Here is a 23,554-nt window from a genome sequence, read left to right as displayed (position 1 = left end):
TCACTAACTTGTATTAAATTGCTTTACCATGAGACATCTATTCGTGACAACACTAATATAATCAAAAAAATGAAATAGTGACAACACTAATATAATCAAAAAAATGAAACTGATTGCTTGGATATTTAATTTAAAAATATATACTATGAACCTAAGAAAACACATGGATAAGAAGATAAACAACACATTTCAAAATCACTGAAATATAACAAATGATGGCTGTACTTAGAACTGGATAACTAAAAATGTAATTATGCAACTATATCATACTTGAAGTTAATAATCATTAAGTTTGTGAAATAGTTCTCGTGATTTATGAAATGATTTTTGAAAAAAAAATTTTAAGCTTTATTAACAACCATCCACTGCCATTATTAACTTAATCCTTAATCTATCCTATATAATCACATCCTCCTGGAATATTTATTGTCTCTTAAGAATACTTCCCAATGGCCATAAAACCTGCACTTTTGACAAACTCAGTAAAGAATGAAGATTAGCTTAATTTTACACTGGTTTCTAGACATAATTACAGTAGAGAATAGATATCTACTTGGCATAACTGTTATTTTCTGAGTAGATGTTAGAAATAATTCAAGAAAGTCTCCAGTGAGAGACACAGAACATTGTTGAGCTAGAAATAAAGAGACCAAGGTCAACAATGACCTCCATATTATCAAATCAAGTGGTCATTTCTGTAATATCACCTTATGCAGACTCTCAGAAGCATCTGACATAGGTTTACAGTCAGTTCTTCTTGAAATACTTCTTCTGTAGGCTGTTCCACCATCTCCTAGTTTTTCTCCTACCCAGCTAGCTGCTCTTCCTCAGACTCTTCTATTGGTCTCTCCTCCCTACCTAATCCCTGAATGTCACAAGAAGGGCCCCATAGTTCATTTCTCTACACCCATTTCCCCAATATTCTTATCAAGTACCATGGACTTAAGTACAGTTAGATGCTGATGACTCCCAAATCTAACTTCAGCTCTTGTCTCTATAAGTTCTTTTATCCAACTGCCTCCTCAACAAGTCCACTTGAATGTTAATTGGCATCAAACAGAATTCATGACTTTCTACTACAAATCAGTCTTCCTTGTAAACACAAATGACACCACTGTTCTCCCAGTTGTTCATCATTCTTTTCCTCACACTCTATATCAATCCATCAGCAGGACCAATTCTAAAACAGAGCCCAACTCAGTTCACTTCTCACCTGTGGTTATATGACCTACAGACCTCTGTTTCTTTAAGAATGAAAAGAAATTGGTTACAGATGCTGACAAAAATAGCATTTATACACATGGAAAGACTGACCGAAAGTGTATACAGGGAACCAGCAAAGATGATTGCTTTAGAAGGACCTTACATGCAATCACAGAAGAGAATTAAGAGCCTGAGAGAAAAGGGTAAAAGAAGCTATGACAGACTAAAGAGTCCATTTAGAAGCAACTGCACTCCATAAATCTATACTACCTCATCAACCTTTACCATTTGTGTGACTGAATCTTCCATTACGAGAAAAAGAATAATATGGGGAAAAAAAAAAACGTTTGGCAAACATATTTGTTTTAATTTCAGTAGCATCTTCAAATAATAGGTGCTATGAAAAATGGAAAATGAATTTAAAAACTAAAAAAGAGAGACATATGAACAGTTATTAAATTACTACATACTGTACAGAGATCCTTATATTGCAGCTTTTGGAATTTTGTATCTGTGTTTCCTGAACATAGTTCCACATAACCAAGAACAACTTGAAACACAGTATTATGAATGGCTTGAGTGAAGTGCATGTGAAGTTGATCCATTGCTGTCTATGGAAAGAAAAAAACATATAACATAATTTCATGTTATTAAAATAAATAAATTTCAATGGATGTGAAAAACATAAGAAAAAAATCTTTACCAATTATAAATTAGGCACAAAGATCACTGTTTTTCATAAAATTATAATTGTACTGTTGATTATTTGCAAATAACCCTTCAAGTAACCATAACATCATATTCCTAAAGATAAATATGAATCGTGAACACTGCTCTGTTGCTTTGTGTTTATGACTGGTACCCATCCTGCTCTTTCTTAGACATGTCAGGCATAATCACACCTTTGGATTCACTCTGCCATCATTCCCTTATATTGTTCAGGATGCTTCTCAATGGTCACCTTCTCAAAGAACCATTTCTTGATCATCCTGTATAAGTCAGTACTTGACTCTATCGACTTACGCTGATATCTATTTCTTTATAGCACTTGTTACAGCCAACATCCTGCTTCCCTCACTAAAAGACACATGAGGGCTCATACAGAGGTGCCTGGAGCAATGCACACTGTAGGTACTAATAAATATTTAACAAGTAAAAGAATTAGCCTAATGGGGGAAATTAGACGTTATGATCATATTTTTAAGGGTCTTTAAATATGTCTCTCAAAATTACCAAGCATCTACCTTCTTGTAATTTTTCCTAGGTAGCCTAAGACACACAAATTAATTAACTACGGTAAACAACCAAATTTCTTTATCCAGATTTTAAAATGTAAACAGAGTTAAGTGGTTGGGTAAATTCTTAGATCTCCTTCTAAGACAGGAGATCATTTAAGGGAAGAAAACATTTACATCTATCATATTTAGCTATTTTTTAGATAAATGTATAATCCTATACATGGAGATGGTACAATTAACTTTCAAACAATGACACCCTTTGCAAATTTTTCAAGGAAGCCCTTGAACAGTAAGAGTATGTAAAGCCATGCACCATGAGGGTAAGTGAGAACAATCGGAGAATAAAAGAATTATTTGAAAAATCTGATAAATGAGGGGCACCTGGGTGGCTCAATCAATTAAACCTCTGACTCTTGATTTTGGCTCAGGTCATGATCTCACAGTGTGTGGGATCAAGCCCTGCATCGGGCTCTGTGCTTGAGATTCTTTCTCTCCCTCTCTCTCTCTGCCCCTCCCCCACACATACTCTCACACACTCTCTCTCAAAATAAATAAATAAGCATTAAAAAAAGAGAAAAATCCAATAAATGAAATGGACCTATTTTACAGGTAAACATACACAGTACACAAAAGTTTACATACCACTTTGAGGGAAACATGCTGGCCCATCTAGGAACCATGAATCTCAATCAGGACCAAGAGCTGAGGTACAAGACTACACATCCTCTCCAAATGAATTATCTTATAATACACTTTTTTTAAAAAAACCTACATAAAATTGTGAAAATATTAAACCTGACAAACACTTCATAGTTCAAAACAAACCTCTGTAACGTTACACTCCATACACTCTGAGCCTATGTGAACCTATGTTAATATGGCATAAAAATTTACTTTGTTAAATGAAACTTTTTTTTTTTTTTTTTTTTTTTTTTTTTTTTTTTTTCCAACGTGTATTTATTTTTGGGACAGAGAGAGACAAAGCATGAACGGGGGAGGGGCAGAGAGAGAGGGAGACACAGAATCGGAAACAGGCTCCAGGCTCTGAGCCATCAGCCCAGAGCCTGACGCGGGGCTCGAACTCACGGACTGTGAGATCGTGACCTGGCTGAAGCCGGACGCTTAACCGACTGCGCCACCCAGGCGCCCCTGTTAAATGAAACTTTTTAAGGACACTCTACATTAGTAAATATATTCAGCATTCATAAAGATCAACAGATTCCCAATTAATAAAAAGTAAATATTCTTTCAAAACTAACCTGTGTTTTTCCAAGAAGTCGATAAGCTTGCTGAACCTTGGTGTAATGGTTAATGTCAAAATTCTTGCAGATTTTGGAAAGAGCTACATCCAACTGCTCCTATGGAATTAAAAGAGAAGGCAAGAGGCAGTTAAGGAATTATGTTTTCAAGGCAATGAGAAGAAAGTATTTAATTTCTCACTTTTAATTAATATCTAAAGACAGTTACTATCCTACTAGATTTAATAGTCAAAAACAAATTTAGTTATTTTTTTTACTGTTTTTTATTTTTGAGAGAGAGAGAGAGGCAGAGCACGAGCAGGGGAGGGGCAGAGAGAGAGGGAGACACAGAATCTGAAACAGGCTCCAGGCTCTGAGCTGTCAGCATAGAGCCTGACACGGGGCTCAAACTCCCGAACCATGAGATCATGACCTGAGCTGAAGTCGGAGGCTCAACCGACTGAGTCACCCAGACACTCCTAAGATGTTCTTTTTAATTTTTTTAATATTTATTTATTTTTGAGAGAGAGCGCGAGCAGGGGAGGGACAGAGAGGGAGACACAGAACCCAAAGCAGGCTCCAGACTCTGAGCTGTCAGCACAGAGCCCAATACGGAGCTCTAACTCACAAATTGCAGGATCATGATCTGAGCCAAAGTCCGACGCGCAACTGACTGAGCCACCCAGGTGCCCCTACTAAGATGTTACTAATATGTGAGTATCTAAAAACCCATGCTTAGTGTTTCAAGGGACACCAAATCAGTATAATAGTAACTAAAGGAATCTTATTTTTATTTGTACTTTATGTTTCCTCAAGCAATTGCTAAAATCTTACAATTGTATGAACTGAATTTGTAAGACTATTAAAAAATAATAAAACAGTCCTTCTATATAATCACTAAAAAGTAATTCTCAACAAAACTACATTGACCTTCTAAGCACATACCTTAAGGTATATCTAAATGCATGAACTTTGTTTAAGGATTTCTATTTCAATGATTTCATTGTAACATAATGATTCTCTACATAAGTACAGAATAATATTATATATTGTGAGTGAAGAAATACTGAGCTTTCAAAAGAAAGTCCTCAATATTCAAGAGATTATTTACTTAAAGGCATTACCTTTATGTTTATCAAACTGTCATTCTTATAATTAGTAAATGATTGGAGTTATGATAAAAAAAAAAAACTACCTTCAAAAAAGGTCATTTGAAAGTCCAGCCTCAATTTTTATAAGCACTCTCATCAGGAAAACAGTAAAATAAAATATCAGGAAAAAATAAGTCTAATTACATTTATTAAAACGAATACCCTGTTTTGCAATGACTGCCAAGGACAGCGATGAACTCTGAATAAATGCAGGAAGAAAAGCAAGACTTCATGCTCACAATCACATATCTTTTCCTTTCCATTTCTACATTTTTGATGAACTGTATGAAATATCAGAAGGCTTAGGAATTTAGGAGGATTCATCAGCCAATAATTATTCTTATGTAACTTAGCTCACTGAACTAAAAAAGTTAATAATAAAAAAATAATTAATGCATGGTAAATATTTTGTCTATAATTTACATGAAAACCTATCTATAACTAACAGTTTGGGGATCTTTCCAGATATGGTGTTTTCAGATACAAAATACCATTTTCAGATCCCAAAACTCCAAAAGCATTATTGAGTTTACAAGAAGACTAACATTAACTTGACCATGCACAGATATTCCAAACAAAAAACAATAAACAGAGTGTTGTGATCTAGAACACTGGTAATAACACAAAAGTCAAAACATAAGATTCATATGTACTATTCAAAAACCTCTGAAAAGAAAAAAAACATAATTTATGACATAATCCTTCTTACCTCAATTTGTTCTAAAGTATCTTGAAGCTTTGAATTCAATTCACTATTAAATAAAACAGAGTTAGATGTTACTGTCTATCTTTAAAAGAGACAAACTAAGTGCTAAATATATACTAGCTGAATAAATAATTCATAAATTCACAAATAAATGGTAAGAGAACTAAGTTATGCTGATTCTACAGACAGTTCAATAAGGCAAGGAAAATAAAAGAGTAATAATTAGAAAAGAATAAAAGAGTCATTACTAGCAGCAATAGAATTGTATAGGGAGACACTCCTAAATAATCTGTAGATAAAACTAAGAATTTAAGAAATTCACAGTTGATAGTAAGTTTTAGAGATTAAAGAGTATAATATCGATAAAAAGTAAAATTTCAAATGTAAAATCAATTTCTATATATTAGGAACAAAGAATTAGATAATGAAAAATTTTAAAATACCATTTCAAAAAACCAAATATCTCAGAATAAATCTAACAAAACATATCCAATACAAAACTGTGCTAAAGTAAAGAAGATGTAAATACCTGAAGATATATACCATGTAAAAAAAACTATAACCTTTGATATAGTTATCAGTTCTCACCAAAATGATCTAGAATACCTGAAATTTTAATCAAAACTCCAGCAGGTTCTTCTTTATGTATGTATATGGAAACTGGCAAGCTGCTTCTAAAATTTATGCGGAAACTCAAATGGTTAAAAATAGTCAGGAATCAGCAACATGCAGAAGAATGAAACTAGACCACTTTCTTACACCATTCACAAAAATAAACTCAAAATGGATAAAGGACCTGAATGTGAGACAGGAAACCATCAAAACCCTAGAGGAGAAAGCAGGAAAAGACCTCTCTGACCTCAGCCACAGCAATTTCTTACTTGACACATCCCCAAAGGCAAGGGAATTAAAAGCAAAAATGAACTACTGGGACCTCATGAAGATAAAAAGCTTCTGCACAGCAAAGGGAACAATCAACAAAACTAAAAGGCAACTAACGGAATGGGAAAAGATATTTGCAAATGACATATCGGACAAAGGGCTAGTATCCAAAATCTATAAAGAGCTCACCAAACTCCACACCCAAAAAACAAATAATCCAGTGAAGAAATGGGCAGAAAACATGAATAGACACTTCTCTAAAGAAGACACCTGGATGGCCAACAGGCACATGAAAAGATGCTCAACATCGCTCCTCGTCAGGGCAATACAAATTAAAACCACACTCAGATATCACCTCACGCCAGTCAGAGTGGCCAAAATGAACAAATCAGGAGACTATAGATGCTGGAGAGGAGGTGGAGAAACGGGAACCCTCTTGCACTGTTGGTGGGAATGCAAACTGGCACAGCCACTCTGGAAAACAGTGTGGAGGTTCCTCAAAAAATTAAAAATAGACCTACCCTATGACCGAGCAGTAGCACTGCTAGGAATTTACCCAAGGGATACAGAAGTACTGATGTATAGGGGCACGTGTACCCCAATGTTTATAGCAGCACTCTCAACAATAGCTAAATTGTGGAAAGAGCCTAAATGTCCATCAACTGATGAATGGATAAAGAAATTGTGGCTTATATACACAATGGAGTACTACGTGGCAATGAGAAAGAATGAAATATGGCCCTTTGTAGCAACGTGGATGGAACTGGAGAGTGTGATGCTAAGTGAAATAAGCCATACAGAAAAAGACAGATACCATATGTTTTCACTCTTATGTGGATCCTGAGAAACTTAACAGAAACCCATGGGGGAGGGGAAGGAGAAAAAAAAAAAGAGGTTAGAGTGGGAGAGAGCCAAAGCATAAGAGACTCTTAAAAAACTGAGAACAAACTGAGGGTTGATGGGGGGTGGGAGGGAGGGGAGGGTAGGTGATGGGCATTGAAGAGAGCATCTTTTGGGATGAGCACTGGGTGTTGTATGGAAACCAATTTGACAATAAATTTCATATATTAAAAAAAAAAAAGGCGTATCTTGAAGAACAATGTTGGAAGGCATATAGTAAAATATGTAAAGGTTATAAAGTCACAGCAGTAAGAGTGTGTTACAAACAGAAGAACATAAGGGGCAAAAGGCTTGAACAGATATATGACAAAGGAGATGACTGGCCAATAAACACATAATAGGCACTTCAAGTAGGCATTCAGGAAATGCAAATTAAAGCTCCAATAACACTCCATAATAAACAACCAGAATGGCTAAAAACATTTTTAAAATATTAAAAGACGACATCAACAAATGTTGGCCAGGATGCAGAACAAATGGAACACTCAGTTCAATGTTGGAGGAATGGAAAATTGATACAACTTCTTTGAAAAAATATAACATCTACCAAAACTCAACACACACTTACATTCCGGGAGTCCTAGATACATATCTTACAGGAATGCATACATAACCCTTGCAGCATTACTTGTAACAAGTAAAACTTAAAGCAACACAATTGTCCATAAACAATTAAATGGATAAAGTGTGATATCTTTATATGATGAAATACTATAGCAATGAAAATGCTATCACATGAATCTCAAAGACGTATTAGACAAAAGAAGTCCACTATATAGAAGTCACTATATGATTCCATTCATATTTATATAAAGTTCAAAACAGGCAAAACTAAATTTAATGACAGAAGCTAGAATTGTGGTTACCTTGAGAGAATAATGACTGGGATTAGGCAAGAAGGTAGTTTCTGGGTTAACAGTTCCTATGACATAATTACATAACTATGTTTACTTTGTAAGAATTTATCTAGTTATACACGTAGGTTATGTAACTGAATATGATTTTGAATATGATTTTTCCCTTTAATTCCTCCTAAGTCAGTTAAAAAAACTAAAAACCAGAAGTGAAATTATTTGAATTATCTCATTATTAAAAAGGATCTGTGATATCTAACAAAATAAATACAATCATAGAGAAAGTATTTTAACAAAAAAAATTAAGGCAAACTAAAATAAAATAGAGCAAGTGAAAGGTATAATTTAGTACACAAAAATTATACAAGGTATCTTTTCTGAATTTTTTTTAATGTTTATCTATTTTTGAGACACAGAGAAAGCATTAGCAGGCGAGGGGCAGAGAGAGAGTGGACGACAGAATTTGAAGCAGACTCCAGGCTCCGACCAGTCAGCACAGAGCTGTCAGCACAGAGCCCAAAGGTGGGGCTCGAACTCACAAACCGTGAGATCATGACCTGAACCGAAGTCAGACACTACTTAACCAACTGAGCCACCCAAGTGCCCATATACAAGGTATTGTTTTACAATTGTTAATCTCTTCATAAACTTGACTCTCAAAGTCTTACCAGCCAAAACAAATAGGGAGAGTCCAAGTATACAATTTGGTGTCCATAATATCAAAAATACTCAAGGGAAAAACAAAACCAAAAAACCCAAACAAAAGTTACTTTTGTTGGCATTTAAGTTCTGAGAGAAAATTTTACCAGAGTCCTTATAAAGGGAACAATGACCTTTTATCTCCTAAGGCACAACACTCTTCCTAATAGCCTTACAGAATATATAATAATGGATTCATGGATTCCATGCATTCACTTCTTACCAAGCCTTTTAATGCAAGCTGAGAAAATAACACCAGCGTGGTTATTTATATGTAGATACAGATATAGATACATAGATATAAAGCACTTTGTCAGAATAGTAAAACCCATAACACAAGTACCCATTTTTGATGGTCTCAGGGATAAATGTTTAAACATACAGAGAAATTAGACAATTTTCTACAAATATTATTTATCATAAGCACACTTTTGACTAAAGGCAAGAATTGGAGATTACTTTAGTAAAACCTGCAAAATGAGCAAAACTATACACTTTGACAATCAACAGTGTAAGACTGTTAAGGTCTTTAACAAGGATTTATGCCTGAAAAATACCCATACACAGCCACAGACATATCCAAAGGAATATTTGTAGGCAAGACTGAGATTTTCCTTAAAAAAAAAAAAGAAAAGATTCTGGGACAATCTCTGTCCAAAGAATAATGAATGAAAGAAAGAATGAATGAATGAATGAAAGAAAATGAGACTTAAAGGCCCCAAAATAACACACTAAAAATGACAGTCATTATAAGTACCTTGGCACTTAGAAAGAATTAAAGTTTCTCAGCAATACCACCCCACCTCCCACCCCCGGCCAAGTCAGTATCTTCTCAAGCTGTACTTTGGAACATATTTGAAACATACATTCTTGAGTATATTCCTCAAGTTGTTCTTTCTCCTATGTTCTCTTTTGATTTATAACATCTTTTGATTTATATCATCACCACCCATTCAATCCAAGCTGGAAATCTCCATGTCATCTTTAATTCTTCCTTTGCTTCCTATGTGACTGATAATCAAATCCTGCCAATTCTACCATTTCAGTATTTCTCATATCCCTCTATGCTTCTCTTTTCTCAATTATGTGCCCGAACTCAAGAACTATCTCCTTTTGCTTGAATTACCTTAATAGTTTCCCAACGAATCTCTGCACACGATACCCACACCCACTCTTCAATCCATCATCCATTTATTTGACAAACACCATCAACCTACTGCATACCAAACATTATACAACATCCTCCCAAAAGCTCTCAGGGATGGCTTGAGCAGGGGTCTTAATTTCAGATTGGGTTTGGGCAGTATTCTGTTTGATCTGGCAGACACAATTTTTCAAATAGCTTATACATGAAAGGCTTCAGACAAGGCCTGACCACTCCTGTGGGCAGGACCATTTCTTGCTATCTTACTCACATCTGGCAGCTTCATGTTACCAACCTGAATCTGCAGCTCCTAATTAAAGTAGAATTCACGTTAATCCATGGAGGTTCTCCATTAAACCAAAGATAAAGCCCCAAACTGATATAGCATGTAAGATTCTGAACAATGACATGAAAAATTAACTTCCCCGTCACTTTTTAATGCCTACATTTCAGGGACCTGGACTACGTGCAATTCCCCTAATAACCCCCAGACTTTCACACCCTCTGTTCTACTTGTATGTAACGTTCATGAGAAATAGAACATACTTTCTCTTCTTCTCACTCACAAATGTCCATCTGTCTTTCCAGGCCCATCCAAATGTCATCTTTTCCAGGAAGTCTTGCCCTGCTGACTGTTCCCCTCAGTTTCATAATACTCTGTTTCCAACATACCGAATGATAGAAGGGAATATCTGTGACTGTCTCCCTTAGCAAAGACTGTGGCTTATTCTCCAGGAATCTCCAGGACTAACTAAACTCATAGCCTGGCTCACTGCTGAGTCAAATTTGCAATTCAAACATAGTGAAATTTTCCCAACATTCCTTTAGCCCCTATTTTCTATCTCAATAAATAAAACTACAGAGATAGAAAAAGAGAAAGGAAAATGTTTTAGAAGAAAAAGAACTGCACTAGAGTCTGGGTCTACAGGTGCCTTAGGAAGAGGAAAAGAGAAATAAGCAGAACTAAAGCAGTTCTACTCCTCTATCACACAGGGCTCAGAAGTTCACCTATGGCTGAAGATAGAGACACAGATACAGAGAGGCAAGAATACCTGGAATCGTAAGTAGGTTAGAGCTGGTAAACATATTCTTATAGGGAGCATTTTGAGTTTGGGAGAAAAAGAAATATATCTAAACTCATTCATAGGTGAGAGTAATGATTTCAACTCCTCAACTGAAAAAAATGGGCTTTAGTATTTATGAAATCATCATAAATCTGGATGCTTTTAGTGCTTCTATTACTTATGGTTAAAACGACTCTATATCCTACGTATTAAGAGTTAATGTAAACATGGTAATGTAAATAGTATGTCTAAGACTTTAAATAGAAAGTCTTTAAATCAAACATTTTGGCTTTAAAATGTTTTCAGAATCTACAACTGCATTTTGACAACAATTTATTATTAATTGAAAACACATACATAAAAAGTAGGTGATTAAGGAGTGTATATATTAACCGTGCAGCCTTCAAGGAGACCTTTAGCCATCATTTATAAATATGAATTCATGCCATTTCAGTCAATTAATGAAAGTATGCTAAAAGGATCTATTCATAAACATTTGGATAAATAAAAGCTACATTATGGTAAAAGAAATTACCAGTTCTAAGATGGAAGGCTAAAAGCTATTAAAGGCTATTTGCAAGCTGAATAGAATAAATCAAACAATTTGAGGGGGCATTTTTAACATCACTACAGAAGATATTAAACATAACATATTCATGAATAACTACCTAACATTGTTCTTTTAAACAGCTGATCTACAATATACACACTCAAAGAACAAGTCCTGGAAAGGCTGCATATAAATCAAAATTGTGTACAAGATTGACCACACAAGAGACAACATGGTACAGAGGTAGTTAGCATCTTAATTATCTTTCCCTGGTCTGTTATTAATAAGCCATGATTTAAGTCAAGTCTCTTAATATCCCTGGGCATCAGTTTCCTATATAAAAGTGTGCTATATCTAAAGGGTTGCTTCCTGCTCTAAAGTTTTAAGATTTTATTATATGCTAAATACCAGTTACCCAATTACTACATCTTTGTGTATGATTCAGTAGAGTGCTAAAACTTTAAAATGAGCTTGAGTAAAATTTATACTTCCAAGCTTATACTATGTGTCCATGGACCCTGGATATTTCAGGTATTTAGATCAGAGATCTATTCCAGTGGTTTCAATTTACTCATAGCTGGCAGAGAGTTTATTAACATACTGCAGAAAAAACCTGACTTTCCAACACTTTGAAGCTAAACCAACAAAGGTGAGATACCAGGAAATTTCCACGTGGTCCTTCAAACCATGAACAGACTGTAAAAGAATTATGATCACTTTGAATCTACCCAGATCTCTGTCCTCACTCTGCTCAGAAATCTGAGTCCACTACTAAGAATACTACAGATATTCAAAACATCTCTAAACTTTATGAATTATAATTCTTGAGCAGAGATCAGGCCCAGGAGCCAAATCTAGCCAATAGCCTGTTTCTTTTTTTTTTTTTTTTTTTGCCAATAGTCTGTTTCTAAATAAAGTTTCACTGGAAAACAGACACATGAACTTGTTTACATACCATCTATGGCTACTTTCAGACCACAAGGGCAGAGGTGAACAGTTGCAAACTGAAACCTTACTGCCTAACAAAGCTTAAACTATTATCTGGCTCCTTAAAAACAAAGCTTGCCTACCCTGTGCTAAAGTTCAGCAGACCTTTCAGCTGGTTAATTAATCAAAGTTAAAATGGGAATATTTATATGTTGTGTGTATGTATGTTTACATGTATGTTGAACGTTTTAACAAAAATTGTATAATTGCAATTCATTTACCCACTTCTGATTTAGAGCCAAAATCTTTTCTCTTGAGCAGAGTTTTAACTTCTTAGTCTTACATGAGCCAAATCACAAATAAATTGTCCATAATTTCAAGTTTCAATTTCTCTAGGATGAGGCAAGAATTTAAAGACAAATGCGGAACAATCCAAATGCCAAATCACATTTAGTTACCTTATATCCCCCAACTTTTATGAGTTGTCTCATCCAAAACAAATCCAAAAGGAAACATATTTTTAATAATATGTTTTGTTTTTCCAATGCATTTAACTTACTTTCAAAAACTTGTTTCCTTAGTTTATTTACTTAAGCAACATAAATACAATAACAGATAACAAATACAACTGGTAGAAACAGGTTTAGGAAAAAAATACAATTAACTCAGCTACTGGAACAGATTTAAAAAAATCATCCTCCTAGCCATGAGCGTCTGCTATATATAACAGTTAGCACACTACTAGATGGTATAATGTAGTAGTAATTTTTTTTAATTTTTTTTAACATTTATTTATTTTTGAGACAGAGAGAGACAGAGCATGAACAGGGGAGGGTCAGAGAGAGGGAGACACAGAATCTGAAACAGGCTCCAGGCTCTGAGCTGTCAGCACAGAGCCTGACGCGGGGCTCGAACTCACAGACCTCGAGATCATGACCTGAGCCGAAGTCAGCCGCTTAACCGACTGAGCCACCCAGGCGCCCCAATGTAGTAGTGGTTAAGAGCAACAGGTTCTGCATTCCAAGAGACCAAAGTTTAAATCCTGGCTCTGTCACTTATTTTACAAAGCACCAATTTCCTCACCTATAAAATAGAGACAATAATAATACCTTTGTGGAATATTTTGTCAACACCAAGGAAGAAAAGGTATGGGAAATGATTAGTACAGTGCTTGACTACATACAAAAGTGCAAACAATGTTTAAATATTATCACAACCACCATTACTATCACCGTTATCATGATTCAATTTTTAAAAGCTAAAAAATAAAGCTTTAGTAAGAAAACCTTATACAAATCTAATTTAGAATTACTCTACAGTCAATGCTGTCAAAGCTGACAGTGCCTAGCTTCTACTCACACTCTTACAAGATGTCAATATTTCCATTCTTGCAGGGGTATAAGAAAGTAAGCCATTCACAGCATGAACATTTCTGATGGTCTTTTGTTTATGTACTCTGTGTTCTTAACTGGCATATTATCCCACAGTCCTGTCTGTTAACTGCCTGTTATTATAAGCTCCTAGAGAACAAACACATTTCAAAAGCTCCTGGTAAAACAAGTAACGTAGCAACTTATGCAGATGAGGATTAAATAATATGTCCTTCTTGTCTCATCATGTAGGAGTAAAGAGTCCGACACAGATGACTTTTCTAGACAACTGGTAAAATTTTGGAACACCAAATAAAAAGAAAAATCCTTAAAATGTCTAAAAAAAGAAAAAAGACACTATTTATAAGAATGAGAACAGCATCTGACCTTGTCGTACAAACAGAAGGCCGATGGACAACTGAGCAATGTGTTCCATTTTGTAAGAAAAAAATAACTTTTCTTTCAATCATGGGTATGGACTAAGTTAACATCACTTCAAAATCTGAAAATGTATTGCCCATGTATCCCATATCAAAACAAACAAACAAAAAAATCTCAAAGAGGTAACTGTAACAAAACTGTAACAAAACAAGACAAAGGAAAACATGTAAAAAAGGAAATATTACAGTTGAGTAGGACCTAAAAAAGGTGAAAAATGTTCAACAAATAAAAAAAAACCACCAATGGATTTTTATTTTCACATAGAGACAAAAAATGACTTTTTAAATAAATCCAAACACTCTACTTAGTTCTGCACATAATAATATTTATATAATCATAATACAAGAAATACAATTTCTATTAGGTTCATTTTCTTAGAAGTAACCTACCGAGAGAACACAGAAGACTTAATTATAGCTGCAAAAAGAATATAAATTTTACAAACTTGACGAAATAAAAATAACTGTTTCACTAACAAAACCTGGAAGATGGAGAAGAGGAGTAAAAGGAAGTATACCAAATTCTTATATTTTACTGGAATTTTAATATGAGTAAACAGAGAATCAACAACTATCTACAATGATGAATCATGAAAAAGATACTTTGACACAGTATTTTAAATTACAATGAAATCTACTGGGGAAAAAAACTAATAAGCTGTGAAAGTGGTTTACTCCAGGGAGTAGGAAAAAGAATGGTGGGTAGGGCAGAAAGAAACAGTTCACCTTTTGTTTAAGACACTTTTGTTTAAATTTTTTTTTTTACATTTATTTATTTTTGAGAGACAGAGAGACAGAGAGACAGAGCACAAGGTGGAGAGGGGCAGAGAGTGAGGGAGGCACAGAATCTAAAGCAGGTTCCAGACTCTGAGCTGTCAGCAAAGAGCTGGATGCAGGGCTCGAACCCAGGAACCATGAGATCATGACACGAGCCGAAGTCAGACGCTTAACCAACTGAGCACCCCATGTGCTCCTAAGACACTTTTGTTTAAATATTATGTTTTGCTATTAGATTTTACTTTATATTTTTTCAAAATGATGCAGCATGGGGGAGGGAGACAGAGGAAAATTAAATAAAAAGATAAGGAGTACAGGCAATATGAGAATAGCATGCTATGGATTATTCGGCCCAAGCTGACCGAACAACTAGTACTCCAGATCTACTCATGGGTCTCACTAGCTGGCCTGATGATCTAGCAGAAATACTCACTGTTCAAATGCTACCCCAGCCAGAGCTCCTATGTTCCCCTTGCCTGAACCTAAACAGAGACAGAGCATGACGTCTTGCTAGAAAGGAATGAAGGGCAACACGGGAAGCATAGTCCCTACAGTACCACTGTACTTGTACCCAAAAGCCGTGTTCGTTATTTTATGATTTATTTAAAGGAGTTCTACAACCGAAAATTTTCATTCAACTGCCAAGTTCATATTCTGAGGGGGAGGGGGGAAGGGTATTCCAAAGATTTTGAGAAATTAAATACATGTGTCTATGCTACAGTACTCAACAAAGATACTCTAGTTCTGATGGTATACAAACTTTTCAGTGCATAATCCAGAATGCTCTCAGATTCCCTCAAGTAGTTTCATTCAAATGAAATAAAAAAAAACTAAAGCAGTTTTGACTTTTTTTTTTTTTTTAATTTTTTTTTCAACGTTTATTTATTTTTGGGACAGAGAGAGACAGAGCATGAACGGGCGAGGGGCAGAGAGAGAGGGAGACACAGAATCGGAAACAGGCTCCAGGCTCTGAGCCATCAGCCCAGAGCCCGACGCGGGGCTCAAACTCCCGGACCGCGAGATCGTGACCTGGCTGAAGTCGGACGCTTAACCGACTGCGCCACCCAGGCGCCCCCAGTTTTGACTTTTAAAAACAACTTTTCTTGAAACTAATTTAGATAAATTTCAAGTGAAAAAGAAGTTAAATGCTTCATTCCCAGACACACTTAAACACATTCTGATTTCCATTCCCAGTAAATCCCAACTATATGATTCTGTCGATCAACTCAAGAAATGTCAAGTAATGTAAAAATGTTCCCTGTCAGTTATAAAAGTGAACACAACTGGTGCTATAGTATCTTTTATTAAAGATGCTGAAACACACCGTATCTAAAGGAAAATACAAGGTACTGAAGGGGTACAAGTTTTCTTCCAGTTTTCAATCTACTGGGTACATTGTATTACTTGGTACTGTGTGTATTAAACTACACAGTCATATAACCTGAGACAATATAGTGAAGGGCTCTTTATGCAGAAGCAAATACATGAATTCTGTTCTTCCTGCTTTCAGAATCATAAGAGTTAGCCCTCAGTTGCCCTATGTAACCTACTCCTAAGATCACAGGGTCTCTGCCATCTACCAAAAACCTTATTTCCAATAAAAGAGCAATGTGACTAGCAAAAAAAAGAGGAACATACACTCCACCTCCAAAAAATTAAGAAGTGGACAAACAGGTACATTGTGCATATGAACTTGCTTAAAATATATTTTTAAAAAAATTACACCAGAGTCCAGAAATGCTCTGCATCACAGGTGGTTCTCTTCTGGACACTTCTAAAGAGAAGATACTTCATGATTCTCTAGTTATCAACAGAAATGAAAATAAATTTAAATATTAAAGAAAATGAGAGTATAAATAGTCAGAAACTAGTTACTATTCCTATGATTACCAGAGTGTCAAATGATTTTTCACTTGGATTCACTCAGGTACAAGCAAAGATTAAATATTGCCTTTGGTTACATTCCACATCTCCAGGTAAATTAAATGAATTTTTAAAGCGTTGATCAATCATGTCTGAACAATCCTAACGAGAGAGCTCAAGAACAGGTTCAGTATTGTATTTAGAAGACCAGAGGAGAGGCGCCTGGGTGGCTCAGTTGGTTGAGTGTCCAACTCTGGCTCAGGTCATGATCTCATGGTTTGTGGGTTCAAGTCCCACATCGGGCTCCCTGCTGTCAGTGCAGAGCCTGCTTTAGATCCTCCATCCCCATCTCTCTCTGCCCCTCCTGTGCTTGCACTCTCTCTCTCTCTCTCTCAAACTAAAACTTTTAGTTTTAGTAATAAAACTAAAAAAAGAAATTAAGAAAATAAAAAATAAAATAAAATAAAAATACCAGAGGAAAAAGAAAAACAGATAGGAAAATAAATGCACAGAATAAAAAGCATGCATCTAATTAATAAAAGGAAGTTAGAATAAAATTCCTTTCATTTTTGTGGACTCAACCTGACCCACACATCTACTAACTCTGTCACTATATCCCATATCACACTATCTACCAGAAGTGAACAAACTTCTCATGCTCTCCCAACTAGGAACAAAAGTGTAAAAAACAAGAGGTAAAGGGAAAAGGGGACTGGGTTGAGCAGGATGAATGGTGGCTAGCAAAACAAACAGCACGGGTGTGTGGGAAGAGGAATTCTGGTGGAGCGGCTGCCATGACTACCAAAGAATTCTAAGTAATAGCTAAGCTCTCTGAGCCACCCTTGACATTGTCACTAAATCACTAAGATAAAAACACAGCTCTTAACAGATTTCCTGGGAAGCCTAAGGTAAAATTAATTCCTTAGGACATTTTAAGACATTTTTGCATGTATTTTTACCTATTTTAAGAGAGTAAGACAAACTTTTATTATTATTACATGCACAATTCACATGTGTAAACATAGCATGCTTCTTATATAAGGTACTCCCTAAAATAAAATAATTATTACTTTAAATCACCATTCTAGATCTTTTCAATTCCAACCTTTTACCAGGTTGGATAACTGTATTCACACCTCCTCCATATATCACTACATACCTTAATGAGAAAGAACTTAGAAGCCACTTCATGCTAACTTTAAAAAGCCCAAATAAAAATTTATTTAAAAAACATTTTGTATAGTTAACTCTCATCAAGTAAGAAAATTACTTTAGCACAGCTAAAATTTTTCATTATTGAAGAAAACAAAGTGCCAACACATGTCACCTGCTACCTCAATTTCCTGCCACCAAGTTTCCTATTATAATAGATGGTGACCTTTTTAAAGTCTACTCTAATACCTACAACGCCTTCACACATTATGTTCTCTATTTTATTTTCAACCTCTCACTTTCCCATAGATTTTCAGATATTCAGCTTTCCCCCCTCAATTACACATCTCCCTTCTTTATAAAATTTCCTCATCCTATACTTCTGCTTCAAGCAAACTGTCCCAACAAAGTCAGCTATGATTTCTTTGTTGCTATAAATCCAATAGATAGATATTTTCAATCCTCATTTTGCTTGTTATCTCTGCAACAAAGATTTCACCATTATACTCAGAATGTACTATCTACAACCCTCATACCTTGTCTTAGCTAACTCCTATGCCCCTCCTTCAGGCCCCCCTTAGTCTTGACCTCTAAGGAGAGTTCGATCTCAATGCTTCCCCTGTATGTTCCACTCCCATCTCCCTAAGGCCTCATCCCACTATGCCTTCTTCAGTCCTTCGGCCTTATCCTGATTACATTATGTGTAATTCATCACTATTCAGCCAATTCCAAAGCAAAGCGCCTGGCATATAATAAACAGTAATGTATAACCATCTGAATTATGTTCACCCAATCATACATAAGTGCTCTCACTATAACTGATCACCACAAAACAAACTAAATGTGTGCTATGCTCTTCAGGACCCAGAAAGCCTTGTTAGAAATTGTCAAATACACGCAACATATCAGAGCTAACTCTCTAATCACTCAATTTAAATTTTAAAAATCTAAATAACATAATCAAAGTTTTTAATAGTGACAGTTAATCAGTGTCACAATGGATAAAAACAAAATATCACTGGAACTATCTATGCATTTCCTAATCAAATAAAAAGTGTTGCTTCAGTATGCACGATCCTAAAGAAAAAAAAAATACCATAAATATTTAAATAGCATCTCTTGCAGGGAAATTGCTAGCTCCTTTCCCACATCCTGCAGAGACCTATGATGTGGGAGTATATTAAAAGAAAAAATTTAATTAAAGCTATATTAATGTTTTCATCTACCATAATCCTTTTATTTTTCAGATACTAACAATCAACATCTACAACATCAATGCATCATGTTCAATGACGGCCAGAATTTCCATACAGGTGAGACTGAGGGGCTGTATATTCTAGGACAGGTATGAATTTAATTTGAAACTGGGTTTGCTTGGCAAGCACACTATTTTACTTACAGTGTATGTTTATTTGTGATGGTTTTAGAGGAATGATGGAAACTACACCTGGGGATTGAGCCTCCCCAAGGGACTGCCACCAGCAATGCAAAACCTTCATTTTAAGCAGACCAAAAACCCATTAATAAAGCAGAACTAATAACAAAGGCTGCAGTGGCCATGTTAACATTGTACATTTTATAAATAACTAAAGATGTAACACCTTAAATACATAATCACTTAAATATGACAAAGATGATTATTACATAAAATTAAACCACACTTAAGTTTTCCAAAATAATTCTTATCAGGATGAGCCAAACACTTGAACCATCTGGATCTGAAAAACAAACTGTGGTAACACTCTCAATATTTATAAGCTGGGCAAAGTTAAGTAGGAAAAATTCCCAAGAGATGCAAGAGAAACGTAAACAGATACATTATTCTTCTCTACTACTCCATATACTGGAAATAATATATGTATATATATATATATATATATATATATATATATATATATATAAAAGAGTTTGAATGAAGTGACAAGAAAGGCTAGGATTAAAAAGTATCTGATCTTTCCCACCTTAAGAATTATTATTTATAATTTCATCGTACTGCCAATTTATGAACAAGAATGTCAAAACAGAACATACCACTTAATGTTAATTTTCAATGTTTGTTAACATTCTATGTTACACAGCTAGCTCCTATGTTAAAAACTGGCAATAGAGTCAGCTTTAAAATTTTTACATTACCTTACCTTATGCAACTATAATGTTTAAAAGTGCTGGCGGCTTTCTGACATTCCAGGCACAACTGAATAGCTCCTGGATAGTCTTCCTCCTTAAGATAACAATAGAAGTCATTAGACAGGAAACATTTTTCCTAAAATGTTTCCCTTGAAAAACAACTAATCTCTGTTTATGCTCCATCCAAAAGTTAGAGAACCAGAAAATTTTAATTCCTCTTAAATAAGGATTAGAATACCAATGATAGATAAATAATAAAATATAAAAACACAACTAGTTCCAAGCCTAACATGTATGTGTAGATAAAATATTCTCCACCCTTATATACACAGTAACAGCCTTTAAGATCATGACAGGTGGATAAAGCCTATACAGAATAACAAGATGCTTCACAGGGAAGCTGTTCTTTAACTGTTAACATATCTTCTTTCAGTAATGTTTACATAAAATGTTTCAAAACAGTATGAATTTCACTTGTAATCAACATTCAACAGTCCTACCACCAAGAAACCAATAAATATTTTAAAACAAAACTAGAAAAAAGTGAAATATTCATTAATAGCCTTAGAATGTTTTTATCACCTAAACACTAACTTAATGTCAAATAAAATTTTCTTTTTTTTTAATTATTATTATTATTTTTTTAATTATTTTTAATGTTTATTTATTTTTGAGAGAGAGACAGAGAGACACAGAGCATGAGCAGGGGAGGGGCAGAGAGAGAGGGAGACACAGAATCCAAAGCAGGCTCCAGGCTCTGAGCTGTCAGCACAGAGCCCAACATAGGGCTTGAACTCTCAAACCGTGAGACTGTGACCTGAGCCAAAGTCGGACACTTAACCGACTGAGCCACCCAGGGGCCCCCCAAATGAAATTTTCACATGCATTTCTCAATTCAAAGTTTAGAAGTTATGCAGGGATTACAGATGGCTCACTCAGAAAACCGATTAATATATGAGATACCAAACATAACTCAAGTATGATATATTCCTTAAATCACTACTATATATTTGATACAAAAGATAATTTTATTGCTATTTGGGTGACTGAAGTTAACATTCCCACAATGCTACAAAGTAAACATTTTCCCAAATAAATTTTTCTAAATGAAATATGTCAATAGAAAAATGCTCTAGAGCAAGTAAATTTACATGTCTAAAAAATGTTCTTTATGCCGTATAGCAATTTGAAAAAAATGTACATCTGAATGTTTTCCACTATAATTTTTCTGTTTAATATCATCAAGATGGCGAAATTTTCAAATTTTGTTTACTTACCTCTAGCATTTCACTTAAGCGCACATCTGTTCTTTGCTGAAGAAAAACAACAATCAAAGGTTAAATCTGTTTTAACCATAAAATTAAGTTTTAATTTTTAAATAGTAACCTGTACATACCAATGTTTTTATGGTTCTCAGAGATTTCAGAAGTCCAATCAGCAACTGACGTTTCCTTTGATTTGCAAGAAGGCCTAAACTAGCTTGAGTAAAACCTTCCTTGGCAATATTCAAGTGTCTGCAAAAGTGAAGAACAGTTATACTTTTCTATAATAATAAGAATACTATTTGTACAGAACAAATAGGCAACTGATGAGGTAGTATCCTCGATTACTCTTAAAACCAGGGATTATGACTACTATTTGACAAATTTATTCAACGGCTCAATCTAAACCAGCGCTACTCAAAGCATGGTGGGTGGACTGGTGCCAATCCTCAAATTGTTATTTATTTATCACAATAAAAGTACAGAAATTGAGAGTAAATATTAAAAAACCACTTAGAGCAAAAACTGACATAATGATTTTATGTTTGATGAATTAATAATTAAAAAACTGAGACTATATTTTATATATTTTTGGTTATTTTGTTATTTTCTTAGAATTTTGTTTTTATTGCATTTTATAAAAATAGCCTGTAATAAGTTGGAAATTTAAAGAAAAAAATACTGATCCTTATATTTTGAGAAGCACTAACCTAAGCAATATAAAAACAGTAGTATGTTAAAGCCATAACTAGACTTACAGACATTTCATTTCACACATACCTTCTTAGTGCAGTTTTTAAATCATAATATATGTTCAGTTAATGAATGGTATTCTAAAAAACATACTCATAATAAAAAAATCAATTATCAACAATGGTTTTGCAATTTTTCTTAAAATGTTTTTCCATCTTAAAAAACAAAATACCATCAAATATAATACCTTCTCCCATTTGTGCAGATGACAGCAGCTAACTGAAGACCTGTCTGTAATGAGGTAACTCTTTCAAGTTCCTAAGGAAAATTAGGTATAGGTTATTGTTGGAGGTTTTATTTTTTTTTTTTTTATTATTCATATGATACTCTAACAAAAACTCTAGTGGGTTTCAAAGAAAAGCTTGCTTGGGAAACAAAGTAGCAACAAAAATACCTAAACTTAAAAGTTGTTGGTATATTTTTCACAAAGTAAGTTAAAATGACTACTTCCAAATGATTTTCATAATGACATATGATAAAATATTTAGTCAATATTGCTTATAAGGAAATCTAGACCAAACCCATTTTACAAGCATAAACAAGTACTAATAATATATGTACTGAAACGTTTCTACCCAACAGAACTTCCGGAGATAATCAAGGATATGACAAATATGATTTCTGTTTGCTAAGATGCTATGACAATGGATGTCTTCATTTGAACACTGCTGGATATTTCAATGGATTCTGAAGTCTCTGATTTTCAGATACAAAGATAGATTCAGCTATAAGATTCCAATTTTATTATATTTTAAAGACAGATTGTTACACTGCCATTGAGCAGTCATTATTAATGATCTATATGTTACAAAGTACACAGAAGCAATTTTCACTGGGCCTTCTAAAGTTTGAACAAACCAAAAAGATTGCTTTAGAATCATCAATAAAACTTTCACTTCTTCAGTTTGGTAAATTCCCCAAATAAGAGAGAAAAACATACGTAAAAAGGCCCTCCTACACCCCAAATAGAGTCGATATGTTGCTACAGAATAACTACAAACAAGACAATAAATTACTTCAACAGTTTCAAGTATAAGTCACTAAAGCATTTTTTAAATTTTACTATTAAAAATAACAAATATCATCCTACCTTTACATAAGCAGGCTGTTTTTCAAGGATTAAATCTGCTACTTTTTTAGAGACCTATAAAAACATGCAATCAAAGGAAGTAAAAGAAAAAGCCACATGCTTCCTATTCCACTTTACATTTTGAATTTTTGCAAGAATATTCCATAGGTCTTCCCAATAACTAC

The 23,554-nt window shown here is 34.5% G+C and overlaps 1 protein-coding gene across 1 annotated transcript in view; it reads right to left on the bottom strand.

Annotated features, from left to right (window-relative positions):
* VPS50 (VPS50 subunit of EARP/GARPII complex) overlaps positions 1-23,554 on the bottom strand; it is a 134,711-nt gene that overhangs the window by 85,604 nt on the left and 25,553 nt on the right. The window contains exons 5-12 of the mRNA XM_047096681.1: positions 23,391-23,444; positions 22,488-22,558; positions 21,682-21,799; positions 21,563-21,598; positions 20,297-20,379; positions 5,540-5,582; positions 3,701-3,799; positions 1,674-1,814 (exon numbers count right to left, since the gene is read on the bottom strand). Coding sequence (XP_046952637.1) covers positions 1,674-1,814; positions 3,701-3,799; positions 5,540-5,582; positions 20,297-20,379; positions 21,563-21,598; positions 21,682-21,799; positions 22,488-22,558; positions 23,391-23,444 — 645 coding nt within the window. The remainder of the gene's footprint in view (positions 1-1,673; positions 1,815-3,700; positions 3,800-5,539; positions 5,583-20,296; positions 20,380-21,562; positions 21,599-21,681; positions 21,800-22,487; positions 22,559-23,390; positions 23,445-23,554) is intronic.

This window comes from Lynx rufus, unplaced genomic scaffold (genome assembly GCF_022079265.1).
Source record: "Lynx rufus isolate CCGP_SWC_20201006 ecotype Redwood Valley unplaced genomic scaffold, mLynRuf1.p SCAF_4, whole genome shotgun sequence".
Lineage (NCBI taxonomy): Eukaryota > Metazoa > Chordata > Mammalia > Carnivora > Felidae > Lynx > Lynx rufus.
The sequence above is the reverse complement of the archived record's forward strand: the minus strand, read 5'-3'. Positions and strand labels throughout refer to the sequence as shown.